Source organism: Dromiciops gliroides, chromosome 3 (assembly GCF_019393635.1).
Source record: "Dromiciops gliroides isolate mDroGli1 chromosome 3, mDroGli1.pri, whole genome shotgun sequence".
NCBI lineage: Eukaryota > Metazoa > Chordata > Mammalia > Microbiotheria > Microbiotheriidae > Dromiciops > Dromiciops gliroides.
This window is the reverse complement of record NC_057863.1, coordinates 651544986-651568689: the sequence shown is the minus strand read 5'-3', so window position 1 is coordinate 651568689 and position 23704 is coordinate 651544986. Positions and strand designations below refer to the sequence as shown.

The window sequence follows — 23704 nt, the reverse complement described above, 5'->3', positions numbered from 1 at the left end:
AGGATGGCGAGACACAAAGGAAGCCCTGGTTCCAAAGCAAGGAACAAGGGAAGCACTTGTGGAGGGACGGGGCATGTGGAAGGGCACGGCCTCCATGAACTCCAGCCCAGTGAGCTTGCCTGCTTGTCCATGCCCAGTTCTGCTGGCATCAATCCCCAGTTTTCCTTCTTCACAGGAAGGCCATGAATGCTCTCCCCAATGCTGGGCTGAAATCGAGGTGTACTTTATTTCAGACATTCCTCCCCCCTGCCAGGTTAGTACCAGATCCAACTCATAAGCTTGGGGAGTCCTGGCCTGCTCTTGGTGAAGGTCATGGAGGCTTTGCCGTCACAGTTCCCCTTTCTCACTGTTCATCAACCACCCCTTTACTATTCCATCCTCAAACTACAAATATGGATGTCAAGGTCCCTGGCCTATACTTTGTACATTGTACTCATTTCCCCTTTAAAAATAAATGGGGGAGGGGCAGCTAGGTGGCACAGTGGATAAAGCACTGACCCTAGATTCAGGGGGACCTGAGTTCAAATCCAGCCTTAGACACTTGACACTTACTAGCTGTGTAACTCTGGGTAAGTCACTTAACCCCCATTACCCCACAAAACAAACAAAAAAACAAACAAACAAAAATAAATGAGGACATTTGCCCATATCCAATCCTACTGCTCTTCTCCCATAATAAAGGAGAGATGTTATGGACAGAGGCTCAGCAATCATGTCCGTCCATTATTTTAGTGACCATGTTCCTCTAGGGGCAGCTAAGTGACGCAGTGGACAGAGCCCTGGCACGGAAGTTGGAGGACCTGAATTCAAATGTCACCTCAGACTTATTAGCTCTGTGAGTCTGGGCAAGTCACTAAACCTCATTTGCCTTAAACATCCAGGGCCATCTGCAGTTGTCCCGATGTATATCTGGTGACTGGACCCAGATGGCTCTGGAGGAGACAGGGAGACTGGTGACCTCGCACAGCCCTCCCTCCCTTAAATCCAATTCAGTACGAGTCATGACATCACCCTGACGTCATGGTCCTCTTCCAGAAGGAAGGATAAGCCATAACTAATTCCTCTGGGCAGGTGTCAGTTCACATGCTGGGGGGTGTTTCCCATCTGAGGTATGGATCCTAAATCCCCCCAGACCAGGTTAGTAGATTGGGGGCCGATTGAAATCCAAGCCTCCTGGCTCAGCTCCCTGACTCCTGTTCTGGGCTCTGCCCAGGACCCCTCACTGGTCTCTCGAGGCAGCCCCTGCCATCCCTCAGCCTCAGCTCTCTCCTCTGGGCCCCACCTGCCCCCTGAATCAGCCCCCTCACAGCTCTGCCTTCCTCCAGGAGGCCCAGACTTCTCACCTGGCATCAGCCAGATCCTGGCTCCTTTCCATAGTGGGTCCTCACCTCACAGTAGGGACTGAGGTTGTAGCTGGGCTTCACCTTCCCACTCAGGCTGCTGTTCACCCAGGGCCCAGATGAGGTGGGAAGCTCCCAAAAGTTGTCACTGCAACTATTGCCCTCCACAAACTTCCCCCCTACCCACCAGGGGAGGAAGGGGCTGGCTCTGCTTGGACAGTAAAGGTACAGAATAAGCCCCCCTTGAACCAGGCATAGGAAGGCCTGAGCATCCTTGGGAGACGTGGGAAGATACAGGAGACCCCCCAACTTGTCCTGGGTGACAATTTCCTTCCCCACCAGGACCCAAGCACCCCATGGTCTCCAGCCCCCTCATACTCACGCTGCACAGAGAGGCTCAGGGAGACCTGCTTGGAGCCCAGAGGATGCTGGGCATGGCAGGTGTATTTCCCTCCATCTCCCTGTCTCAGGTGGGGCAGATCCAGGGGCAGGACTCCATCCTCTGAGGGCTGGGAAGAGGCCAGGGTCTGGTCCCCCAGCATCCAGCTCAGTGTAGCTGGGGGATTGCTGTGGGCAGCACAGAGCAGGTGAAGGGACCCTCCCTCCTGCACCACAAGAGGTGAGATCTTTCCTGGGACCCAAACTGAAAAAAATCAGGATGTCCCAGTGAGAACCTGGAGGGACTTCAGAGATCACACAGTCACTGCCTTCATTGTACCCAGGAGGAAACTGGGAGCTAGAAAGCTGATGTGCCTTCCCTAAGGTGAGACAAGGAAGGGGAAACTGGAAGAGGACAGGAGCCCAGGCAGGAAGGAAATGCCCCAGGCCCAGCCCAGCCTGGACTTCCTGTCCCATTCTCACTCCACTCCATCTTACCTGGGTGGTCCCCAGGGCAAGGAAATGGAGTCCTCATCTGTTTCTCTTTCAACGACCAGCCCACACTCAGCCTGGGTTGTGCTCCCTGCCTTTCCCTATGATCTGGTTTTTCTTTTTCTTCCCTTCCTTCCTTCCTTCCTTTGTTCCTAGCTGGCTTTTTATCTCCTTCCTTCCTTTTTTTAATTTCTCTCCCTCTCCACTTGAACAAGTAAGAGGAAAATAACATGATAAACAGAAAAATCAAACAGACCCCCCCCCCACTCTCAGGGGACTGAAATGTCCACACATTGAACCCAAGAATCATGTTTCCTATGAGCCCAAAGTGATCCCCAGCAGGGCCTAGTTTCATATAACCAGCAGCCTTGTGGTCTCAAGAAAAATCCTGCACTTCCAGGACTGAAGACTCAAGGCTCAGCCTGGCTGGCCCCATCTGAGACAGCTCCTAGAGCCCTTCCCCATGACCTCTTTCTGTAGAAGCTCCTCAAACTCCCAGATCAGCCTTGAAACCGCCAAGGAGCAAAGCCTCCCATTCAGTCTGACCTGCTGAGGCCCAGCTCAGCTTCCCCAACAGGGAAACATCAATAGAGACAGTGGACAGAGCAGTGCCTGGGAACTGGAACACCTGGGTGGGACTTGTACCATTCAGCCTAAGCCTCATTTGGTGGACAAGTCATTACCTTTGGACTCCACATTTAGAGTTGACATCTCTGTGGTGCACGGTCTGAACCAGGTCAGGCCCTCCTCACAGCTCTGAGCGTCAGCTTCCTCATGTGGGAAAGGGGGATAAGAACTCCCCCACTCCTTATCTCCTGAGGCTACTGGGAGGAAAATGGATTCTTTCCTTAAAATTAAGAGTAAATGTGAGGGGGCAGCTAGGTGGCACAGTGGATAAAGCACGGGCCCTGGATTCAGGAAGACCTGAATTCAAATCTGGCCTCAGACGCTTACACTTACTAGCTGTGTGACCCTGGACAAGTCACTTAACCCTCATTGCCCCTCAAACAAAAAGAAGATTAAATGTGAGCTGATATAATTCAGAAATTAGGGACAGTCCAGGAAAAAGGGAACCTGGGCCTGGAGAATGAGAATCCTTGTCTCTCCTGTCTCCCCCATCTCCCTGGCATCCAGGACCACCCTCAGTCTAAAAGGTGAAGCACCAGGGGTCCCCTCCCTGCCCTCACCCTGGGGCTCTGCTCTCACCTGTTGGGATGTTGTCCTGGGAGATGGTGATGGTCACATTCTGCACAGCATCTGCAGCAGAAGGAGAAGGCTGGCTGGGGGTGGGGGTTCTCTGTCCAGCCGAGCATCGGGCAAGGAAGAGATGAAATTTCAGACTCACAGAACATCAGGGTGAGAAGGAAGCTCAGGGCCATCTGGGCTAATCCCAGCCTGACTGACTTTGGTACATGAAAATATGGGAACTGAGGGAAAAGATAGGAAAACCCAGACTATGTCTCAGCCGGGAAGCAGCTTTTCCTGCCCTGATCCAGATCAAAGTCATCTGGCTTCCCAGGGCTGGGCCAGGACCCTGGCATCTTGATGCAGCCCTCCATAGCCCCCCTCCCTTGGGGGAAGCAGACCTCCTGCCCCAGCACTCACAGGACACATTGAGCTGGATGGTTCTCTCTGTGCTCAAACGGCCTCCAGGCAAGGTCACCTGACAGGTGAGGCTGGTGCCATGATGCTGGTGCCCAGGGATGAAGGAGACCTCTGAGGAGTGGGAGGCCCCAGAGCTTCCTGGCTGGGAGGAGAGGGCAGCCCCCCTCCAGGAGAACTTGAAGGCCCTATTTGCCTCACAGGCTGAGGGAAATGTGCACTTCAGAGTCACTGATTTCCCTGATTCTAGCACCTCTGGAACACTGATGTCTGGCTTCTGGATCAAGCCTGGAGAGGAGAGAGACAGTGAGCCAGGGGAGGGGGAGGAGAATGAGGGCTCAAGTGTCCTTGCAGATGCTGGTACCTGCACCATCCCCCAGGTCCCTCAGGTGTCCCCTCATAGTATGACACCCTTGGTGCCCCTAATCCTTACCAGGAGCTTCTCCTGCCACCTTCAGGGCCTGAGACACTCAGAGATTAGAGGGCAAGAGGAAGTTCCATTAAAAGCAAGAGAGAACAACGCCTTCATTTGACATAAGAGGAAACTGAGTCATAGAGGGAGGGGGGAATTCACATGGTGAAGGGAGAAGGAGTGGGGAAATCTGGGATGTGAACCTAGTTCTTTTTGCAGCAGATACAGGCTTCTTTCCAGCACAAACCTGGCCCCTCCCAGCCTTGCCTGGGGCCTGGCTGCTCCCACAAAAGGAGCCCACCAAGTTCTAGCCCTTTGTAGCTCTGGAGCTTCACGCTTGTTCTTCAGACCCTGCCCTGGGTCTGCCCCCACCCGAAGTGGGGTCCCCACCTGTGCTCCATGGTCTCTTACCCCCCACACACACACATGGACCTTGGGGGGTCTCCAAAGCCAGTCCTTTCCCCAGACCTCCCTGCCCCACACCCTGACAACCTCCCATGACAGGAGCCTCCTACCTGTCACAGTCACAGAAAGTGGCTTCCCTGTGTAACTGTATTTTTCATGTCCATTTTCAACACGGAAGTAGTATCTGCCACTGTCTGAGAACTGGGCATCTGTGATGCTCAGAGAGCAGTTGTTCATTCTGGGATCCCCAAGGAGATGGAATCTCCCCTGGGCGTACTTATTCACAATCCAAGATGGGTGATTTGTGGCCATAGGTCTTCCATAGAAAATACGAGTCCCTTCTCTGAACCAATAGCCATAAACTGGCTTGCTGTTAAAGCGTGAGGGGTAGTAGAAGGTGCAGGGGACTCGGGCACACAGCCCCTCCTGCACACTCACCCGGGCCTGCACATCCAGTGTCTGGACGCTGAGGGCAGACAGAAGCCTGGTCAGCAACTTCATCTCTTCCCACCCCCTCAGCCCAGTCTCCCTCTGCCCCAGCCCCACTCACCCTCCCAGAGCAGGGGCAGCAGCAGCAGCAGCAGCATCTCTGGGGCAGCAGAGAGCCAGGTTCTGGGGGCACAGTGTCACTGTCCCAACACCATGGCTCCCTCTGGCCTTCTGTGTCAGGCTCAGGGAAGAGAGAAAGGTAAAAGAGATAGACCCGAGGTGGAGAAGGAGGGAGGATAGTCGAGGAAGAGGAAGCCCTGTCCTCTTTCCCAATGGGCTCCTGTCCTCCTTAGCCGACCTCAGTAGGGAGGGGCCTCCTGTTCTGGGGCATCAGCAGGGATATTCAGGACTCAAGGGCTGGGGGAGGACAGAGCTGGTGCACAGGCTGGGGCCAGGAATGTTGTCTGGAAGAGAGGGTCTGTGCCTGGGCCAGAGCAGGTGCTGCCCATCACACATGGCTGCACCTGTCCTGTACAACTGACCTCAGATCAGCAAGACCTGAGGTGAAGTCCTGCCTCAGGCATTTGCTGCAAGGCCTTTCCCCTGTAAGGATTACTCCCCTGGTGAGCCTCAGTTTTCCTCTCTGTAAAATGGGGATAATAACAGCCCCTACCTCTCATCCCTGTGGTGATGATTAAATGTATTTGCAGACCTTGAAGGGCTGCAGCAGTGCTGGGGACTGTCCATCAGACCTCACTCCCCTGCAAGATCTCTCTTATCCCCCTACCCCGGCCAGCTGCCTGCTCCTTCAGCATGGTATTCCATCTCCCATCTCCAGGCCTTTGCCCTGGCTGTGCCCCATGCCTGGAAAGCTTCCCCCCTCATTTCCTTCCTCCTTGCTTTTGTCAAAATTCAGTTCATGTCCTTGTCCTGCTTCCCTTTTCTGTTTCTCTTCCTCTACTATCCTCTCTTCTACCTATGTGGCTGTTGAGGTGGTGAGTTCCCATGAGAATGAACATTCCTGGTGGGTGGGGGCTGCTTCTGCCTTTCTTGATATCCTTAGTGCTTAGCACAGTGCCTGACACCCAGTAAGGGGTTAGTAAATGCTTGGTGACCATTGACAGAACGCTGGTCCTCTTTACCTGGATTCTTTACATCTTGCTTCACATTCCCTGATTTCCCATGCTTCATTAGTTCACACAGATCTTCCTATACTTCTCTGAATTTCCCTATCCATACTTTCATTTGTAGAGAACCATATTCCAGTATTTCTTTTTTGTAGGGCAATGTGGGTTAAGGGACTTGCCCAGGGTCACACAGCTAGTAAGTGTTAAGTGTCTGAGGCCAGATTTGAACTCAGGTACTCCTGAATCCAGGGCTGGTGCTTTATCCACTGTGCCACCTAGTGGCCCCCCCATATTCCAGTATTTTCATCCCACCTAATTTAATCATACTTCCCACCACCTTTGGATACCCACTTTCTAGTTTTTTGTATGGTGGGGGCAGTATTTTAGCCACCATGATTTTCTGTTATGAATATTCTGATAGTTATGGGACTGTAACTATTGGAATGACGCCATCTGCTGGAGAGTTACTGTAGGAAAGCTCCGCCATGAGAAGGCATCTGAGGGTAAGCCATGTGGCTTTTCCTTGGCTTCAGGAAGTGAAGTTTGCTCGTGGGTACTGTCTATCAAAGCTACCAGCCAATTAGCTTAGAGCTGTGTGTAAGTGGATGGGATGTTCCCAGTTTCACAGGAGGCTTGTGGGATGAAGGAGGTATGGTTCTTGCTCTTTTGTCAGGACTCTTGTGGAGAGTGGAGCAGAAATGCCGGCTTCCTGAGATAGACAGCTGAATCTAGGCCTCTTTCTCTCTCTCTTCACCAAATTCTTATTGTCCTTAATAAATGCTTAAGGGTCTAACTCTTGCTAGAGCTTATAATGTATTGGCGACCACTCATTAGATATTTTAGACAGACTAGCTAGAATTTTATCCCTGTACAGGACTTTTCCATCATCTTTGTCCTTCATAGGATTCAGTCTCAGTAAAAACAATATCCAGATGTGTAAGGGGTAAAATTCTAGCTATACTGTCTAAAATATCTAATGAGTGGTTGCCAATAAATTATAAGCTCTAGCAAGAGTTAGACTTTTAAGCATTTATTAAGGACAATAAGAATTTGGTAAAGAGAAAGAGAAAGGCCTGATTCCTCTATCTATCAAAGGGAGAGGGCATTTCTAGCTCTGCTCTCCACCAGAGTCCTCAGGAAAGAGAGAGTCAGAGCCAGCCTCCCCCTTCTTCCTCCCAAAAGCAAACATCACGTCCTGACTCCAAAGAAAAGATGCATGGTCCTGCCCTCAGAGGCCCTCTCCTCATATTGGAGCTTTCCTACAGTAATTCTCCAGCAGGTGGTGTCATTCCAATCGTTACAGGTGTCAACAGGGAACCACATCACCAGGAGACTTATGGGAAAACCAGGTTTCTTACAGGAGCAATGGACATGCATGTGGAGCCTCAAAGGTGCCCAGACTTTATACAAATTTACATTTCTATCATAGCTAGACAAAGGGAAGAGGGGATTCCAGGAAGTGTCTTGACATGAGAGGGGGGACCGTTCAGCAAAGGTGGGAAAAAAGACAAGACTAGTCCCCATGGTGAGGAGCAAGGTGATGGCAAAAGCCTCATTTTTACCCCCTGCAAACTGTTGGAATCTTCTATTTGTTTTTTTTAGTGAGGCAATTGGGGTTAAGTGACTTGCCCAGGGTCACACAGCTAGTAAGTGTTAAGTGTCTGAGGCCGGATATGAACTCAGGTACTCCTGACTCCAGGGCCGGTGCTCTATGCACTGTGCCACCTAGCTGCCCCGGAATCTTTTTTGAAAGAAAAAAAGAGATTTATTAAACATTTCCTATGAGCTAGGCACTGTGTTAGTAGATTTTCATTTACGTTGCTTACTACAACTATAATATACCATTGTCTCAAGCTTTTGCATTACTGGATTCTTTTAACAGCCCTGAGCACAGATTAGTGATGCAGATGAGGACCTGTCCTCCAAGCTATAGATTTCAGACTCTGCAAAGACATATTAAGGGGCTCCTCTGTGGTGGGTACTGTGCAAAGTGCTGTTGATTCAAGGAGAACAAGTATGGTTTGTCTGCCCTCAAGGAACTTGCTGTCAAGTGACGGCAAAGGGAGGATAAGCTCATGCACAGACTAGTCCCAAGCTCCTCTGGGCTCACTCTTCCAGCTCCCACTCATCACACTGACAGTTTGGGGTATGGGTGGGGAGAAGTGGAACACTGCCCCTGGGATCTCCCTCTGGAATCCCTTCTATCCTCTGCTATAGGTACCAAGGTAGGCCTCCTCAAGGCCCTCCCAAGCTAGGATATTGCCAGCCCTGGGCTGCCCTCTTGGTATATCAGCTCAGTGGTCCCTCTGGTTCTTTTCATTTATTTATTTGTTCATTTGTTTTTAGCATTTCACCATACCTTTATTTTTTCAATTACATGTAAAGATAATTTTCAATATTCACTTTTGTAACATTTTAAGTACCAAATTTTTCTCGCACCCTCCCTTTCTTCTCACCTCCCAAAGCCAGCAAGCAAATCTGATATGTTTTATATTACAATCATGTTCAACATATTTCCACATTGGTTATGTTGTAAGAGAAGAATCAGAACAAAAGGAAAAAAACAACACAAGAAAGAAACAACAGAAAAGTAACAACAAAAGTAAAAATAGTATGCTTCATTCTGCAGTCAAACTCCATAGTTCTTTTTCTGGCTGGGGAAAGCATTTTCCATCTCCAGTCTTTAGCACTTTGCTAAGAAGAGCTAAGTATATCACAGTTGATCATCATAAAATGTTGCTGTTACTGTGTATGATATTCCCTTATTTCTGTTCATTTCAGTAAGCATCAGTTCCTGTAAGTTTTTCCAGGTTTTTCTGAAATCTGCCTGATCATTGTTTCTTACAGCATCATAGTATTCCATTATATTCATATACCACAACTTGTTTAGCCATTCCTCAGTTAATGGGCATCCCCTCAGTCTCCAGTTCTTTGCCACCACAAAGAGAACTGCTACAAATATTTTTGTACATGTGGGTCTTTTCCACTTTTTTATGATCTCTTTGGCATATAGACCTATTAGTGGTATATGTAGGTGAAAGGGAAGTGGGGGGGGGACTGGATTTAATTGATCAAATTGATCATGAGGTGTCCTAAAGAATTACAAGATTCAGTGACTCGGTTTCCCAAGTTTTATTGAAAGACTGGTGATCACAAGGAGAGCACTAGGGAGGTGTCTTGAATAGGGAGAAGAAAATGGTTATCCTAACTTAGACTTCCTGGGGTCCTTAGACAACCTCCAAGGTGGGTATCTTTTTCCTTGGAGGTGTGTTTTTGGAGTTTACACATCATAAAGTGATCATAAGGACACATTTGGCCTTTTCTGTTCATGTTCCTAAAGACATGCTTAAACTTGTTAAGATCTGGTTTCTAGGTGTCCTGTCATCTAAGAATATTAATGGCTATCAATGGTTAATTGTCCCTAGTTATTGTCTCTATTGATGATATTGGTTGGTAGGGACTGAACCGCCTAGTTATAGTTCTGTTAATAAGAACAGAAACTTTAATTTCTCTGTTAACCCTTTCAGGTACTATTGATCTTAGGTTGTCTGTTAATCCTTTGTTAGCCTCCCCCATCAAAAATATATGCAGGGGCGGCTAGGTGGCACAGTGGATAAAGCACTGGCCCTGGAGTCAGGAGTACCTGAGTTCAAATCCGGTCTCAGACACTTAACACTTACTAGCTGAGTGACCCTGGGCAAGTCACTTAACCCCAATTGCCTCACAAAAAAAAAAATATATATATATATGCAGTTGGGGCAGCTTGGTGGCACAGTGGATAGAGCACCAGCCCTGGAGTCAGGAGGACCTGAGTTCAAATCCGGAATCAGACACTTGACACTGAATAGAAAATTTAACTTTCAAATACAAGACCCTGGAAAACCATAAAAAATAAACAGGAAAAAGACTTCATGATGGATACTAAGAGATCAAACTGTTAACATTCCTACATGGGAAGATAATGTTTCAAATTCATAAGAACATTCTCAGTAAGGAATTCACAGAAGACACAAGTGTGAAGTGAATATGAAGGGATGATATCTGTAAATCATTTATGTTTTGTTCTTTTGTTTTGTTTTATTTTGTTTTCCAGGGCAATGAAGGTTAAGTGATTTGGCTAGGGTCATACAGCTAGTTAAGTATCAAGTGTCTGAGGTCGGTTTTCAACTCAGGTCCTCCTGAATCCAGGACCAGTGCTTTTTCCACAGCACCACTTCAGTGTCCCCTATGTTTTGTTCTTTATGGGGCAAACAGGGTGGGGTGTCTTATGTCTGGGGCCGGATTTGAGCTTGGGGTCACCTGGGACCAGGGCTGGTGCTTTGTCTACTGTGACACCTAACTAACCCATGATGACATCTTTAAAATAGGGTTGAGGGGTAGGAGGATTAGCCTGGGGGAGGAGGAAATGGAGAGATGGTCTGGGGAGAGGTAGTTCACATGAAGAAAACAACAAAAAAGCTTATAGAGGGGAGGGGAAGAGGGGGAAGGAGTAGGGGAGTGAGTGAGCCTTAATATCATCAGAATTGGCTCAAAGAAGGACTAACATACATAATCATGTAGGTATAGTAATATATTTTTTCTCTGAGGGAGGGGAAAGAGATGGGGGTGGGAAGAAGGGAAGGAGGGAAGGGCAGATTGGGGGAGAGAGCAGTAAAAAGCAAAACACTTTCAAAGAAGGTGAAGATGTTCTGCATAACTGCACAAGTATGACATATTGAATTGGTTGATTTCATAGGGAGGATTGAGGAGGGAAGGAAGAAGAAAAATTTAGAACATGGACTTAAGTGCAAAGACCTTAATCTCATCACACTGGGCTCAAGGAGGGAATAACATTCACACCCAATTGGGAGGAGTAATCTATTTAACCCTACAGGAAAGTAGGAGGGGAAGAGGATAAGGAGGGAAAGGTGAAAAAAAGGGAGTACAGAGTAGGGGAGGGGACAATCAGAAGTAAAACACTTTTGAGGAGGAATAGGGTAAAAGAAGATAGAAGATAGAGTAAATATCATGGGAAGGGAATAGGATGGAGGGAAATAGTCATGATGATTGATTATAATGGGAAAATGGATGGTACCTACTTTGCTGGGCTATTATGAAGAAAATTCTTTGTCAAGTTTAAGGTACTATAAACAGGTTATGATTGTATGGGCCAAATTTAATATGGGGAGAGTTAATTGGGTGGCTTACCATAATATTGGAGTTCAGAAAATAATAAGGGACCTCTAAGTCCAAAGCTTCCTCCCCTCTGAACTGTCTTTTTTAGTTATTTCTCCCAGGCCAATAAGAAAGGAGCTTAACAGCCTCTTTTCCACAAACAAATCAGGTTTTATTTAATGGGAATAAAATACACAGCAAAGGTGGAATTAATTAAGCCAATGACAAGGGAATAATGAAAGAGGAAAATGGATAATCTCCCTGGTTCTAGCGAAGGCTGTTTCGAAACTCAAACTTGCTTTCAGCTCAGCTAATTCAAAGAGTTGAATTTAACACACCACCAGGTGTCTGTATTTTCTATGGGAGTCAGCTGCCAGTCTTTAGTCTGCTCCAACAGCTCCTCCAAGGCCCAGAGTGAGACCATGAGTGAGTCACTTCCTGTTGGGGTCCCTTTTTCTACCTTTTTCTCCCTCCCCCAAAGGGGAGGTCCTTCAAGTAGTGTGGCTAAGACTGGTTCCCTGTTGATGATGCAGTCCACAGACCTTGAGGACACTCTTCAGGGTTGGCCAAGTTAAGCTAGGTCTAACAGGGTGGGCCAAGTGTGGCTCAAATCTAATCTTTTTTTTTTTTCAGTGAGGCAATTGGGGTTAAGTGACTTGTCCAGGGTCACACAGCTAGTAAGTGTTAAGCGTCTGAGGCCAGATTTGAACTCAGGTACTCCTGACTCCAGGGCCGATGCTCTATGTACTGTGCCACCTAGCTGCCCCAAATCTAATCATCTTTAAATGGGTACTTAGTAGTTAATCAAGACAGACCTCCAGGTATCTGCCAAATTCCATAATTTTACCACATGATTAACAGGATACTATAAGAATAGCCTGGAAAGACCTACATGAACTGAAGCAGAGTGAAATGTACTGTATACAAAAAAACAGCAATAGTGTAAGATGATCTGCTGGGAAGCATGTGGGTATTTCCAGCAAGGCAATGATCCGATATAACCCTGAAGGACTTACAAAAATTGCAACCCATCTACAGAGAAAGAATGGATGGTTTCTGAAAACAGATGGAAACACATTTAAAAAATTTTTTTCTTTGATAATTCCTTAATCTGAAGTTTTGTTTTTGAACTGTTTTCTCTTACGATCTACCTAATGTGGTAATGTTTCCCATGACTACACATGTATAGCTTATTTTGCATTGCTTGAGTTCTTGTGGGTGGGGGGGTGGGAAGGGAGGGAGGAACAGAAGTTGGAACACAAAGTTTTAAAAAGTTGATGTCAAAGTTTGTTTTTACATATATTTTGGAAAACAATAAAAGCAAAATGCAAAAAAAACAAAACCAGAAAATAAAAACAAACAAAAAAGCATATGCAGCTTTATAGCATGTTGGGTATGGTTCCAAATTGCTCTCCAGAATGGTTGGATCAGTTCACAACTCCCACCAACAGTGTTCCAATTTTTCAACATCTCCTCCAACATTTACCATTTTTGTCATATTAGCCAATTGGATAGGTGAGAGGTGATACATCAGGGTAGTTTTAGTTTGCATTTCTCCAATCAGTATTGATTGAGAACATTTTTTCATATGGTTGTAGATAGCATTAATTTCTTCATCTAAAAATGCTTGTTCATATACTTTAACCATTTCTCAATCAGGAAACGACTTGCATTCTTATATATTTGATTCAGTGTGCTATATGTTTTAGAAATTGGGCCTTTGTCAGAAACACTGGCTATAAAAATTGATTCCCAAGTTTATGCTTTCTTTCTAATCTTGTTTGTATTGATTTTGTTTGTGCAAAACTTTTTTAGTTTAATGTAATCAACATGATTCATTTTGCTTTTCTTGTAAACAACAGATTATAGAATTCTCTTTTTCAATCAGCTTCCATTTTATGGGAGAATTCATCCCATTCACATTTACTGTTATGAGTGCTGTTTTTCCTGCATTCTATTTTTTCCCTTGTTTATACTTTTCTCTTTACTTTCCCCTGACTCTTCTCACCAGTGTTTTGATTCTGACCACCACCTTCCTCAATCTATCTCCCTTCTTACAGCCCTACCTCCCTTTTTCTTTTCCCTTTTGCCTCCTAGTTTCACCCTCCTTTCTATTAGCCCTCCACCCTTTTCTTTCTCCCTTTCCCCTTTTCTCTCATATTTTCCTCATAGGGTAAGATAAAATTCTATACCCAACTAAGTGTGTATATTGTTCCCTCTATTGATCTAAATCAAATGAGAGCAATGTTCAAACAATGCTCACCCCTCCCTTCTTTCCCTCTATTGTAATAGGTCTCTTGTTCCTCTTCTTGTGATATGATCTATTCCATTCTGCCTTCCCTTTTCCTTTCTCCCATTTTCCATTTCCCTTTTTGTCACCACTTAATTTTTTTATATCAACACATCAAATTCAACTTACACACATATCTTCTATCTGTATATGTCTCCTATCTGTCCCAGTAAAGATACAGTTCTCAAGAGTTACAAGCATCTTCTTCAATGTGGGGATATAAACAGTTAAAACTTATTAAATGATATGTTTTATCTTTTTATGCTTCTCTTCAGTCTTGTATTTGAAGGCTGAATTTTCTGATCAGTTCTGGACTTTTCATTAGAAGAGTTTTAAAGCTTCCTATTTCATTAAATGCCCATCTTTTCCCCTGAAAGATAATGATTAATTTTGCAGGTTAGTGCAATTCTTGGTTGTAATCCAAGTTCTTTTGACCTCTGGAATATCATATTCCAGGCCCTGTAAACCTTTCATGTTGAAGCTGACGGGTTTTGAGAAACCCTGATTGTTGCTCCTTAATATTTAGATTGTTTCTTTTTGGATGCTTACTGTATTTTTCTCCTTTCTGTGAAAATGCTGGAATTTGGCTATGATATTCCTTGGAGTTTTCCTTTTGGTGTCTCTTTCAAAAGGTGATGGGTGGAGACTTCCGGGGGTGGAGCCAAAGTGGCGGAGAGAAGCTAGGAACTTTCCTGAGCTTTCCCGTATTTCCCTCAAAAACAACATTAAATCAAGCCTCTAAACAGATTTTGGAACTACAGAACCTACAAAAAGAGAGTCAAAATCCTGCTATGTGAGATAATTTAGAAGACTTCAGAAAAGGTCTGTCTCACCTAGGGTAAAAGGGGAGGGAGGCTCAACTCAGCAAAGCTCCACTCAGTGGGCAGCTCAACACTGTTGCAACTCGATACAGCTGAGAGTGGGGCAGCTGAGAGCAGTAAGAAGCTTGCAACCGTGAACCCTGTGCCCCAGGAGTAGACTTCAACTTGATAAGTTTAAAAATAGCCTACAACATGAAGAAGAAACAAAAAAGAACCCTTACCATTGACAACTTCTATGGTAAAAGGGAAGACTAAAATTGAAACACAGATGAGTTAGTCAAAATGCCCAAAAGTGAAGACTAAAGAGAGAAGATGATCTTGTCTCAAGACCAAAAAACCTACTCTGAAGAGCTCAAAAAGGATTTTAAAAACCAAATAAGAGAAGTAGAAGAACAAATGGAAAAAGAAATAAGAGAAATGAGAGTTACACTGCAAAAAACAAGCACAAAAAATGACTGAGGAAAACAATTCCTTAAAAACATACAATTGGCCAAATGAGAGAAAAAATTAGCCAAACAGAAAAAGAACTGCAAAAGCTTACTGTGGAAAATAAGGCCTTAAAAATTAAAATTGAGCAGATGGAAGCGGGTAAAATAACTCCATGAGACAACAAGAATCTGATGAGCAGAATCAAAAGACTGAAAAAAATAAAAGAAAATGTGAAATACCTCATTGCAAAAACAACTGACCTGGAAAATAGGTCCAGGAGAGATAATCTGAGAATAATTGGACTACCTCAAAGCCCTCCTGGATGAAAAATAGAGATTATTGAGTGCAACCTTCTCATTTCAGGTAATCAAACAGAGACCAAGGAACGTGCCCAAATGACTTGCCTAGTATCCCCCTGGGAGAAAATAGCTCAAGAAACTATCCTGGGGCAGTTAGGTGGCACAGTGGATAAAGCACTGGCCTTGGATTCAGGAGGACCTGAGTTCAAATCCAGCCTCAGACACTTGATACTTACTAGCTGTTTAACCCTGGGCAAGTCACTTAACCCTCATTGCCCTGCAAAAACAAACAAACAAAAAAATAAATAAATTTTCCTGCTATCTAGTGTGACCCTGGATACTCTGTGGACAGCTGAGGGTGCTCTCACAGGCCCAGGGTTAGGATTCCTGGGACTTTATCCTGCCTTGTTTATCAGGTCATGGGATACAGATTTCCTCCCTCCATCCTTTAACCTTCAGGGATGTCCTCTCCTTCCCCCAGGGTGGGGCCATGAGAGCAGGGTCCCCCATGGAAGCTCGGCAAGTCTGTCCTGCCAGAGGGCCTTGTATCACCTGACATGCCCCAAGGTGGCCCCAGAACCTGGCTACTGGCCCATACCCCAGAGTGCCCAGGGGAGCAGAGATGGTGACTCTGTTCACACCCAACTACTTGGGTTCTCTCCAAACACTGATTTTTTCTTCCATCTTCCCTTACCTCAAGCCCAGAATGGATGGACAGAGAGAGTCTGAGGCCCCAAGGCCCTGAGCTGGGAGAGAGGAGGCTGAGGGGGCAGACAATGAGGAGTCCAGCCAAGCTGGGGCAGGTTGGGGAGACTCCAAGCCCAGGAAGACTCAGCTGAGAAACATGACAGCCCCAGGCTCCCTCAGTCCCAGGCTGCATTCAAAGAGGCCGGTGCCTGGACTGAAGGGGGGGGGTCCCCTTGTCCTGGCTCTGATCCAGCACAGCTGGACAGCTGTGTTCCCTTCTGGGCACCAGAATTCAGGAGGGACAGTGATCACCTAGTGATCAATGAAAGGAGGGGGACCAGGCTGGACAAAGGCCTGGAGGTCATGCCATAGGCCAATGAGGGGAAGGGCCTGGGGCTGTTCAGAGGGAGGAGAGAAGGCCCAGGGGAGACCAGAGAACTCTCTTTAGTACTGGAGGGTGGGCCTGAAGCTGGTGGGTCAGGCTGGCCTTGCTTGGTCCCTGAGGGCACAACTGGGGCCCCTGAGTGGCAGGTGCAGGAGGCAGGTCTTGGCTGGGTCCAAGGCCAGAAGCAGGGCTGTCCCACAGATGAGGGGGCTGCTTCAGGTGCTAGTGGGTGCACTTCCCTGGTGGCTTCCTGTGGGAGAAACAGGCCCAGTGCTGGAGTCACAGGGGGAAGAGCCAGGGGCTTTAGGCCAGTGGGGACAGGGATGAGAGGTGAGCACAGGGACTGATTCTGGGAAGCAGAGTGAGGAGGGGGTTGGGGCAGGGAGGGAGGGGCATGGGATGCCAGTCTTGGGGTCAGAGGGCAGACACACTCACCGGGTGTAATAGAGCCAGGTCAGGCCATAGGTGAGGAGGAAGCCGACCCCCATGAGCATTCCCTTCAGCAGGGTGAACATCAGTGGCCAGGAGCTGTTGTCCTGGGCAGAGAAGACTGTGGGAGAGGGAGGGAGGGGGTGTTTAGAGGGGGCTTATTGTCCCCGAGGCCTCAGGTCTTCCCCTCCTCCCTCCAGAGCCCAGCCCAGTGGGCACAGGGCAGGAGACCAGGCTCTGATCCCTGTTTTCATCCTCTCTTCCTGCCGGGTTCTAGGGGCTGCTGTGTGCTCAGATCAGGGACAGAACAAGGCAGGGGACATGTGCCCAGCACAATCACCACAGGCATGCCCTCAAGAGAGGGTCTGCAGCCCAAACACTTTAGGGACTGCCCCCCAGCCCCTTCCCAGCACTCACTCTGCTTCCCCACCCCCTGCAGACCCTCCTCAGACATTCTCCTCTGGCCTCTGCCTCCATGACCCTACCCAAACACCCCTGTCCTGGCTGCCCCCTGACACCATGTCTCTAAATGCCTGGCAAGTTATTGCTCCCTCTCAGCTGGTCTCCCAGTGGGGAACACAGGAGAGGGATCTCTGCCCCAAGGGGCCCACAGCACTGCCCCCTCTCCCTCCTTTTCTCTGGGCACAGAGACACTCAGGGGGCTGGGCTGGGCTTGGCAAGTGGGTGCCCCTTCATCAGCTGCCCTGGGGGCAGAGCTTCTGGCATCAGAGGCCTGGGAGGAGGCCATGTCTGTGGGTCCACCTCAGCCCTCTGAAGGGAGACTGAGGAAGGGACTGGCCCTCCACCACCAGCAGGAACACAGTCCTAGGCACAGTTTGTGTTCTCAGCTCAAGGCTCCTGACAGTCCTGAGGCCTCATGTGCCGAGGTCCCTCCAGCTCTGATGTTCTGTAGGCTATGTTCTAAGTCCCCAATGACCTCCAACATTCTATTCTGTGTTCTAAGGCCCCTCCCAGCTTTGACATTCCCTATTCTAAGGGCCTTCCCAGCCCTATTGCCTCCTATTATATGATCCTTCCTTAGAGGGGAAACCTTAGCTCTACCTTCCTAAATTGTAGATTCTATCAGCTCTAATTTTGCTTCTATTTTGTCTCCAAATACAATCATCTGTCAGCAGGGAAGAATAGAATAAAAACAAGTAACAGGAAAATCAACATTAATGCCAGTGTCCTCCCTGGGAAATTCTTCCACTCTTCACATTTGTCAGACCCAGCTGTCTCTGTGCTGTCTCCCCCAGCAGAATGGGATACTCTTGACAACCCGACTGTCACTTGCCTTTTTTCTCCACAACATTTAGCCCTGAGCCTGGCTCCTGGTTGTCTCTTTATCCCTTAGAAGGCCAGGGACCTCATGGGAGATGTCCTGACTTGTGCATGAATTGGATGTGAGGCAGAGCTGCCCAGAGTCACAGCCTCCCTCTCTCTGCCAGTCCTCCAAGTCCAGTAGCAGGACAGAAGTCAGGACCACTGGAGATGACCCAGGAGGTGATAGATGACCTTGGCATCTGTGGTGTCTGACCAAGCTCTGTGTACTCCCCATCTCCTGCTTCAGTCGCCTTCATGGCCACTGGAAAACACTGTCCTCACCTGCCCATCCTGCCAGGGGCAGTCTCCCCATGCTTAGGGTGGACACCCCCATAAATCCCTGAGGTGTGTGAGGCCGTTCACTCTCTATCTGATTTATCCATCTGCCAAGAAGGTTTCACCAGGGTGTCATCCTATCATGCTATAGCTTCTTGGAGCCTCACGTAACATTGGGTAAATCAGGGGGACACCCACGGTGGATGAGCAGCCCTGAAAAGGGCTCAGCAACCCTCAGACCAGAGGTGCCAAACGTCCAGAACACCCCAACCATGCCTACCTAGACACCCAATCCCCTCATACTTAGCAGGGGTTTAATAAATGCTTCCTGACTTGACTTTACATAGGCAGGTGAGGAGATAGAGGAAAAGCCAGCACATGTCTGCCTTCAAGGATTCAAGTCCTAACCCCTGACAAAGTCAATCTTGGATCCCCATGTAATGAAGGAAGCAGCACAGAGGACTCATGACTGCTTCTTGGGGTCATCTTTGAACCATACTGGAGAATGAGAGAGATGCCACAGGCCAGGAGGACAGAAAGGAAGAACTGGTGCTAAAGCAAGGAACAAGGGAATCACTGGTGGAGGGAGATGGCCTGTGGAAGGGCAGGGCCTCCATGAACTCCAGCCCACTGAGCTTGCCTGCTTGTCCATGCCCAGTTCTGCAGGCATCAATCCCAAGTTCTCCTCCACAGGAAGGCCATGAATGCTCTCCCCAATGCTGGGCTGAAATCTAGGTACTCTTTATTTCAGACATTCCTTCCCCCTGCCAAGTTAGTACCAGATCCAACTCATGAGGTTGGGGAGTCCTGGACTGCTCTTGGTGAAGCTCATTGAGTCTTTGCAGTCACAGTTTCCCTTTCCAACTGTTCACCAACCACCCCTTTAATTCTCCATCCTCAAACTTTTCAAAAATGGAGGGAAGACAAAGGGAACCTGGTATTTAGTGGGTGACATTCTCCTTTCCCCAGCAGGACCCCAAAAACCCATGGTATCCAGCCCAGTCGTACTCATGCTGCACAGAGAGGCTCAGGGAGACCTGCTTGGAGCCCAGAGGATGCTGGGCATGGCAGGTGTATTTCCCTCCATCTCCCTGTCTCAGGTGGGGCAGATCCAGGGGCAGGACTCCATCCTCTGAGGGCTGGGAAGAGGCCAGGGTCTGGTCCCCCAGCATCCAGCTCAGTGTAGCTGGGGGATTGCTGTGGGCAGCACAGAGCAGGTGAAGGGATCCTCCCTCCTGCACCACAAGAGGTGAGCTCTTTTCTAGGACCAAAACTGAAAAAGATCAGGATGTCCCAGTGAGAACCTGGAGGGACTTCAGAGATCACACAGTCACCACCTTCATTGTACCCAGAAGGAAACTGGGAGCTAGAAAGCTGATGAGACTTCCCCAAGGTCAGACAAGGAAGGGGAAAGTAGAAGAGGACAGGAGCCCAGGCAGGAAGGAAATGCCCCAGGCCCAGCCCAGCCTGTACTTCCTTCCCCCTTCTCACTCCCCTCCATCTTACCTGGCTGGTCCCCAGAACCAGGAAATGGAGTCCTCACCTGTTTCTCTTTCAATGACCAGCCCACACTCATTCTGGGTCACCTTCCCAGGCTTTCACTTGTGAATTATTTTTATGCATCTTCCCTACCTTCCATCTTCCCTTCTCCCTTCTTCTCTTTTGCTGTCTCTGTTTCTTTTACTATATGACTTAATGAAAAGATAATATTAAAAAAAAAAACAGGGAGCCCTTAGGAGACAGAAATGTCCACACAGTGAGCCTTAGAATCTTGTTTCATAAGAGCTCAACGTGATGACCATTGGAGCCACTTTCCTCACACCCAGAAGCCCTGTGACCTCAAGGCAAACCCTGCATTTCCCTGACTGAAGTCCAAAGGCTCTGTCTGGATGGCCAGAGTCCAGGCCCCATCTGAGAGCACCTCCTAGACACATTCCCCCCATGACCTCTTCCTGGACAAGCCCCTCAACTTCCCCAGATCAGCCCTGAAACCACAGAGAAAGCACCAAGTGAGCAAAGCCTCCCATTTGTCCTGGGCTGTTGATTCCCGGGTCAGGTACCCCAATGGGGAAGCATTGATAGGGACAGTGGACAGAGCACTGCCCTGGGGACTGGAACAACCAGGTGGGACTTGTACCTCTCAGCCCAAGCCTGGTTTGGTGGAGAGATCACTACCTGTAGACTCTACATTTAGAGTTCACACCTCATTGGTACTGGGTCTGAACTAAGTCAGGGCCTCCTCATAGCTCTGAGCCTCAACTTTCTCATCTAGGAAATGGGGAGAACAAGTCTCCCCTCCTCATCCCAGCACTGTTGGAGGAAAATGGTGTCTAACCCTTAAAGTCATGAGCAAATATGAGCTGATGTAATTCAGAGAGTGGGGGCCATCCAAGACCAAGGGAACCTGGACCTGGGGAGTAAGAGTCCCTGCCTCTCCTGTCTCCTCCATCTCCCTGATATCCAGGCCCACCCTCAGACTAAAATCTGAAGCACCTGGAGTCCCCTCCCTGCCCTCACCCTAGGGTTTGCCCTCACCTGTTGTCCTGTTGTCCTGGGAGATGGTGATGGTCACACTCTGCACAGCATCTGCAACAGGAGGGTGAGGCTGGCTTGGGGCAAGGGCTCTCTGTCCAGAACAACAGAGCTCAGGGACCATCTGGGCTAATCCCTACCTGACTGACACTGGTACATGAAAACATGGAAACTGAGAGAGAGAAAAGATAGGAAAACCCAGACTATGTCTCTGCTGGGAAGCAGCTTTCCCTGCCCTGGTCCAGGAAAAAGGCATCTGGCTTCCCAGGGTTGCACCAGGACCCTGGTATCTTGATGCAACCCTCCCTACCCCCCCTCCCCTGGGGAAAGCAGACCTCCTGCCCCAGCACTCACAGGACACATTGAGCTGGATGGTTCTCTCTGGGCTCAAATGGCCTCCAGGCAAGGTCACCTGACAGGTGAGGCTGGTGCCATGATGCTGGTGTCCAGGGATGAAGGAAACCTCTGAAGAGTAGGAGGTCCCAGAGGTTCCTGGCTGGGAGGAGAGGGCAGCCCCCTTCCAGGAGAACTTGAAGGTGCTACTTCCCCCACAGGACGAGGGAAATGCGCACTTCAGAGTCACTGATTTCCCTGACTCTAGCACCGCTGGAACATCCATGTCTGGCTTCTGGATCAAGTCTGGAGAGGAGAGAGACAATGAGCCAGGAGTGGGGGAGGGGAATTAGGGCTCAAGTGTCCTTGCAGATGCTGGTACCTGAACCGTCCCCCAGGTCTCTCAGGTGTTCCCCTCATAGTATGACACCATTTGTGCCCTTGATCCTTACCAGGAGCCTCCCCTGCCATTCTCAGGGCCTGAGATACTCAGAGATTAAAGGGCAAGAGGAAGGTCCATTAAAAGCAATGGAGAAAAAAAAGCACTGGAGAATAATCCCTTCATTTTACATCAGGGAAAACTGAGTCCAAGAGGGGGGATTTATATGGCAAAAAGAGAATGTTAGAAACCTCTGCTTTGAATCTAGTTCATTTCATAGCAGATCTAGAGTACTTTCCAGCACAAACTTGGTCCCTCTCAGCCATTATCTCAGTCCTACTTGTTCACAAAGAGGAGCCCACCAAGTTCCCAACCTTTGAAGGTCTGGAGAGTTGGCATTGACTTCAGACCCTGCCCTGGGTCTGCCCCTCCCTAAGTGGGGTCCCCACCTGTGCTCCATGGTCTCTCACCCCTCCCCCATGGGGCTTGAGGGGTCTCCAAGGCCAGTCCCTTCCCCAGACCTCCCTGCCCCATACACTGACAGGAGCCTCCTACCTGTCACAGTCACAGAAAGTGGCTTCCATGTGTAACTGTATTTTTCCTTTCCATTTTCAACCCGGAAGTAGTATCTGCCACTGTCTGAGAACTGGGCATCTGTGATGCTCAGAGAGCAATTGTTCATCCTGGGATCCCCAAGGAGATGGAATCTCCCCCGGACTTGCTCCTTCAGAATCTGAGATGGATGATTTGTGGCCACGAGAGTATCATGGTAAACATTAGTCCTTACTCTGAACCAATAGCCATAAACTGGGTCGCTGTTAAAGCGTGAGGGGTAGGAGAAGGTGCAGGGGACTCGGGCACACAACCCCTCCTGCACACTCACCCGGGCCTGCACATCCAGTGTCTGGGATGAGGACCCTGAGGGCAGACAGAGGCCTGGTCAGCACCTGCAACTCTTCCCACCCTCCTCAGCCCAATCTCCCTCTGCCCCAGCCCCACTCACCCTCCCAGAGCAGGGGCAGCAGCAGCAGCAGCAGCAGCATCTCTGGGGCAGCAGAGAGCCAGGTTCTGGGGGCACGGTGTCACTCCCCCAACACCAAGGCTCCCTCTGGTCATCTCTGTCAGGCTCAGGGGAAAGAGGAAGCTAAAAGAGATAGACCCAAGTTGGAGAAGGAGGGAGGACTGTCCACGGAAGAGGAAGCCCTGTTCTCTTTCCCAATGGGCTCCTGTCCTTCTTAGCTGACCTCAGTAGGGAGGGGCCTCCTGTCCTGGGGCAGTGTCAGGGACATTGAGGACTCAGAGGCTGGGGGAGGACAGAGCTGGTGCACAGGCTGGGCCAGGGATGTTGTCTGCAATAGATTGTCTGTGTGGCTACTAGGGCTGCAGGGACCAGTGCCTGGGCCAGAGCAGGTGCTGCCCATCACACATGGCTGCACCTGTCCTGTACAACTGACCTCAGATCAGCAAGACCTGAGGTGAAGTCCTGCCTCAGGCATTTGCTGCAAGGCCTTTCCCCTGTAAGGATTACTCCCCTGGTGAGCCTCAGTTTTCCTCTCTGTAAAATGGGGATAATAACAGCCCCTACCTCTCATCCCTGTGGTTATGATTAAATGTATTTGCAGACCTTGAAGGGCTGCAGCAGTGCTGGGGACTGTCCATCAGACCTCACTCCCCTGCAAGATCTCTCTTATCCACCTATACTGGCCAGCTGCCTGCTCCTTCAGCATGGCATTCCATCTCCCATCTCCAGGCCTTTGCCCTGGCTGTGCCCCATGCCTGGAAGGATTTCCCCCTGCCCTCATTTCCTTCCTCCTTGCTTCTGTCACAATTCAGCTCATGTCCTTGTCCTGCTTCCCCTTTCAGTTTATCTCCTCTACTATCCTCTCTTCTACCTATGTGGTTGTTGAGGTGGTGTGTTCCCATGAGAATGAACATTCCTGGTGGGTGGGGGCTGCTTCTGCCTTTCTTGGTATCCTTAGTGCTTAGCACAGTGCCTGACACCCAGTAAGAGGTTAGTAAATGCTTGGTGACCATTGACAGAATGCTGGTCCTCTTTACTTGGATTCCTTACATCTTGGTTCCCATTCTTTCCCTGGTTTCCCATGCTTCATTAGTCCACACAGATCTTCCTATACTTCTCTGAATTCTCCTATCCGTACTTACATTTTTTGAGCACAATATT

General features: G+C 48.7%; 1 protein-coding gene across 1 annotated transcript; it reads right to left on the bottom strand.

Moving 5' to 3' along the window:
* Positions 1-1349: 1349 nt before the first annotated feature.
* LOC122748284 (sialic acid-binding Ig-like lectin 12) lies at positions 1350-22614 on the bottom strand. The gene is given in 14 exon segments (XM_043993948.1): positions 1350-1537; positions 1540-1619; positions 1719-1983; positions 3816-4100; positions 4740-5095; positions 5180-5241; positions 16317-16440; positions 16686-16800; positions 18446-18491; positions 19232-19551; positions 20814-20864; positions 21165-21449; positions 22078-22440; positions 22526-22614. Coding segments are annotated over 14 exon segments (2580 nt in total). The 5' UTR covers positions 22566-22614.
* Positions 22615-23704: the final 1090 nt, after the last annotated feature.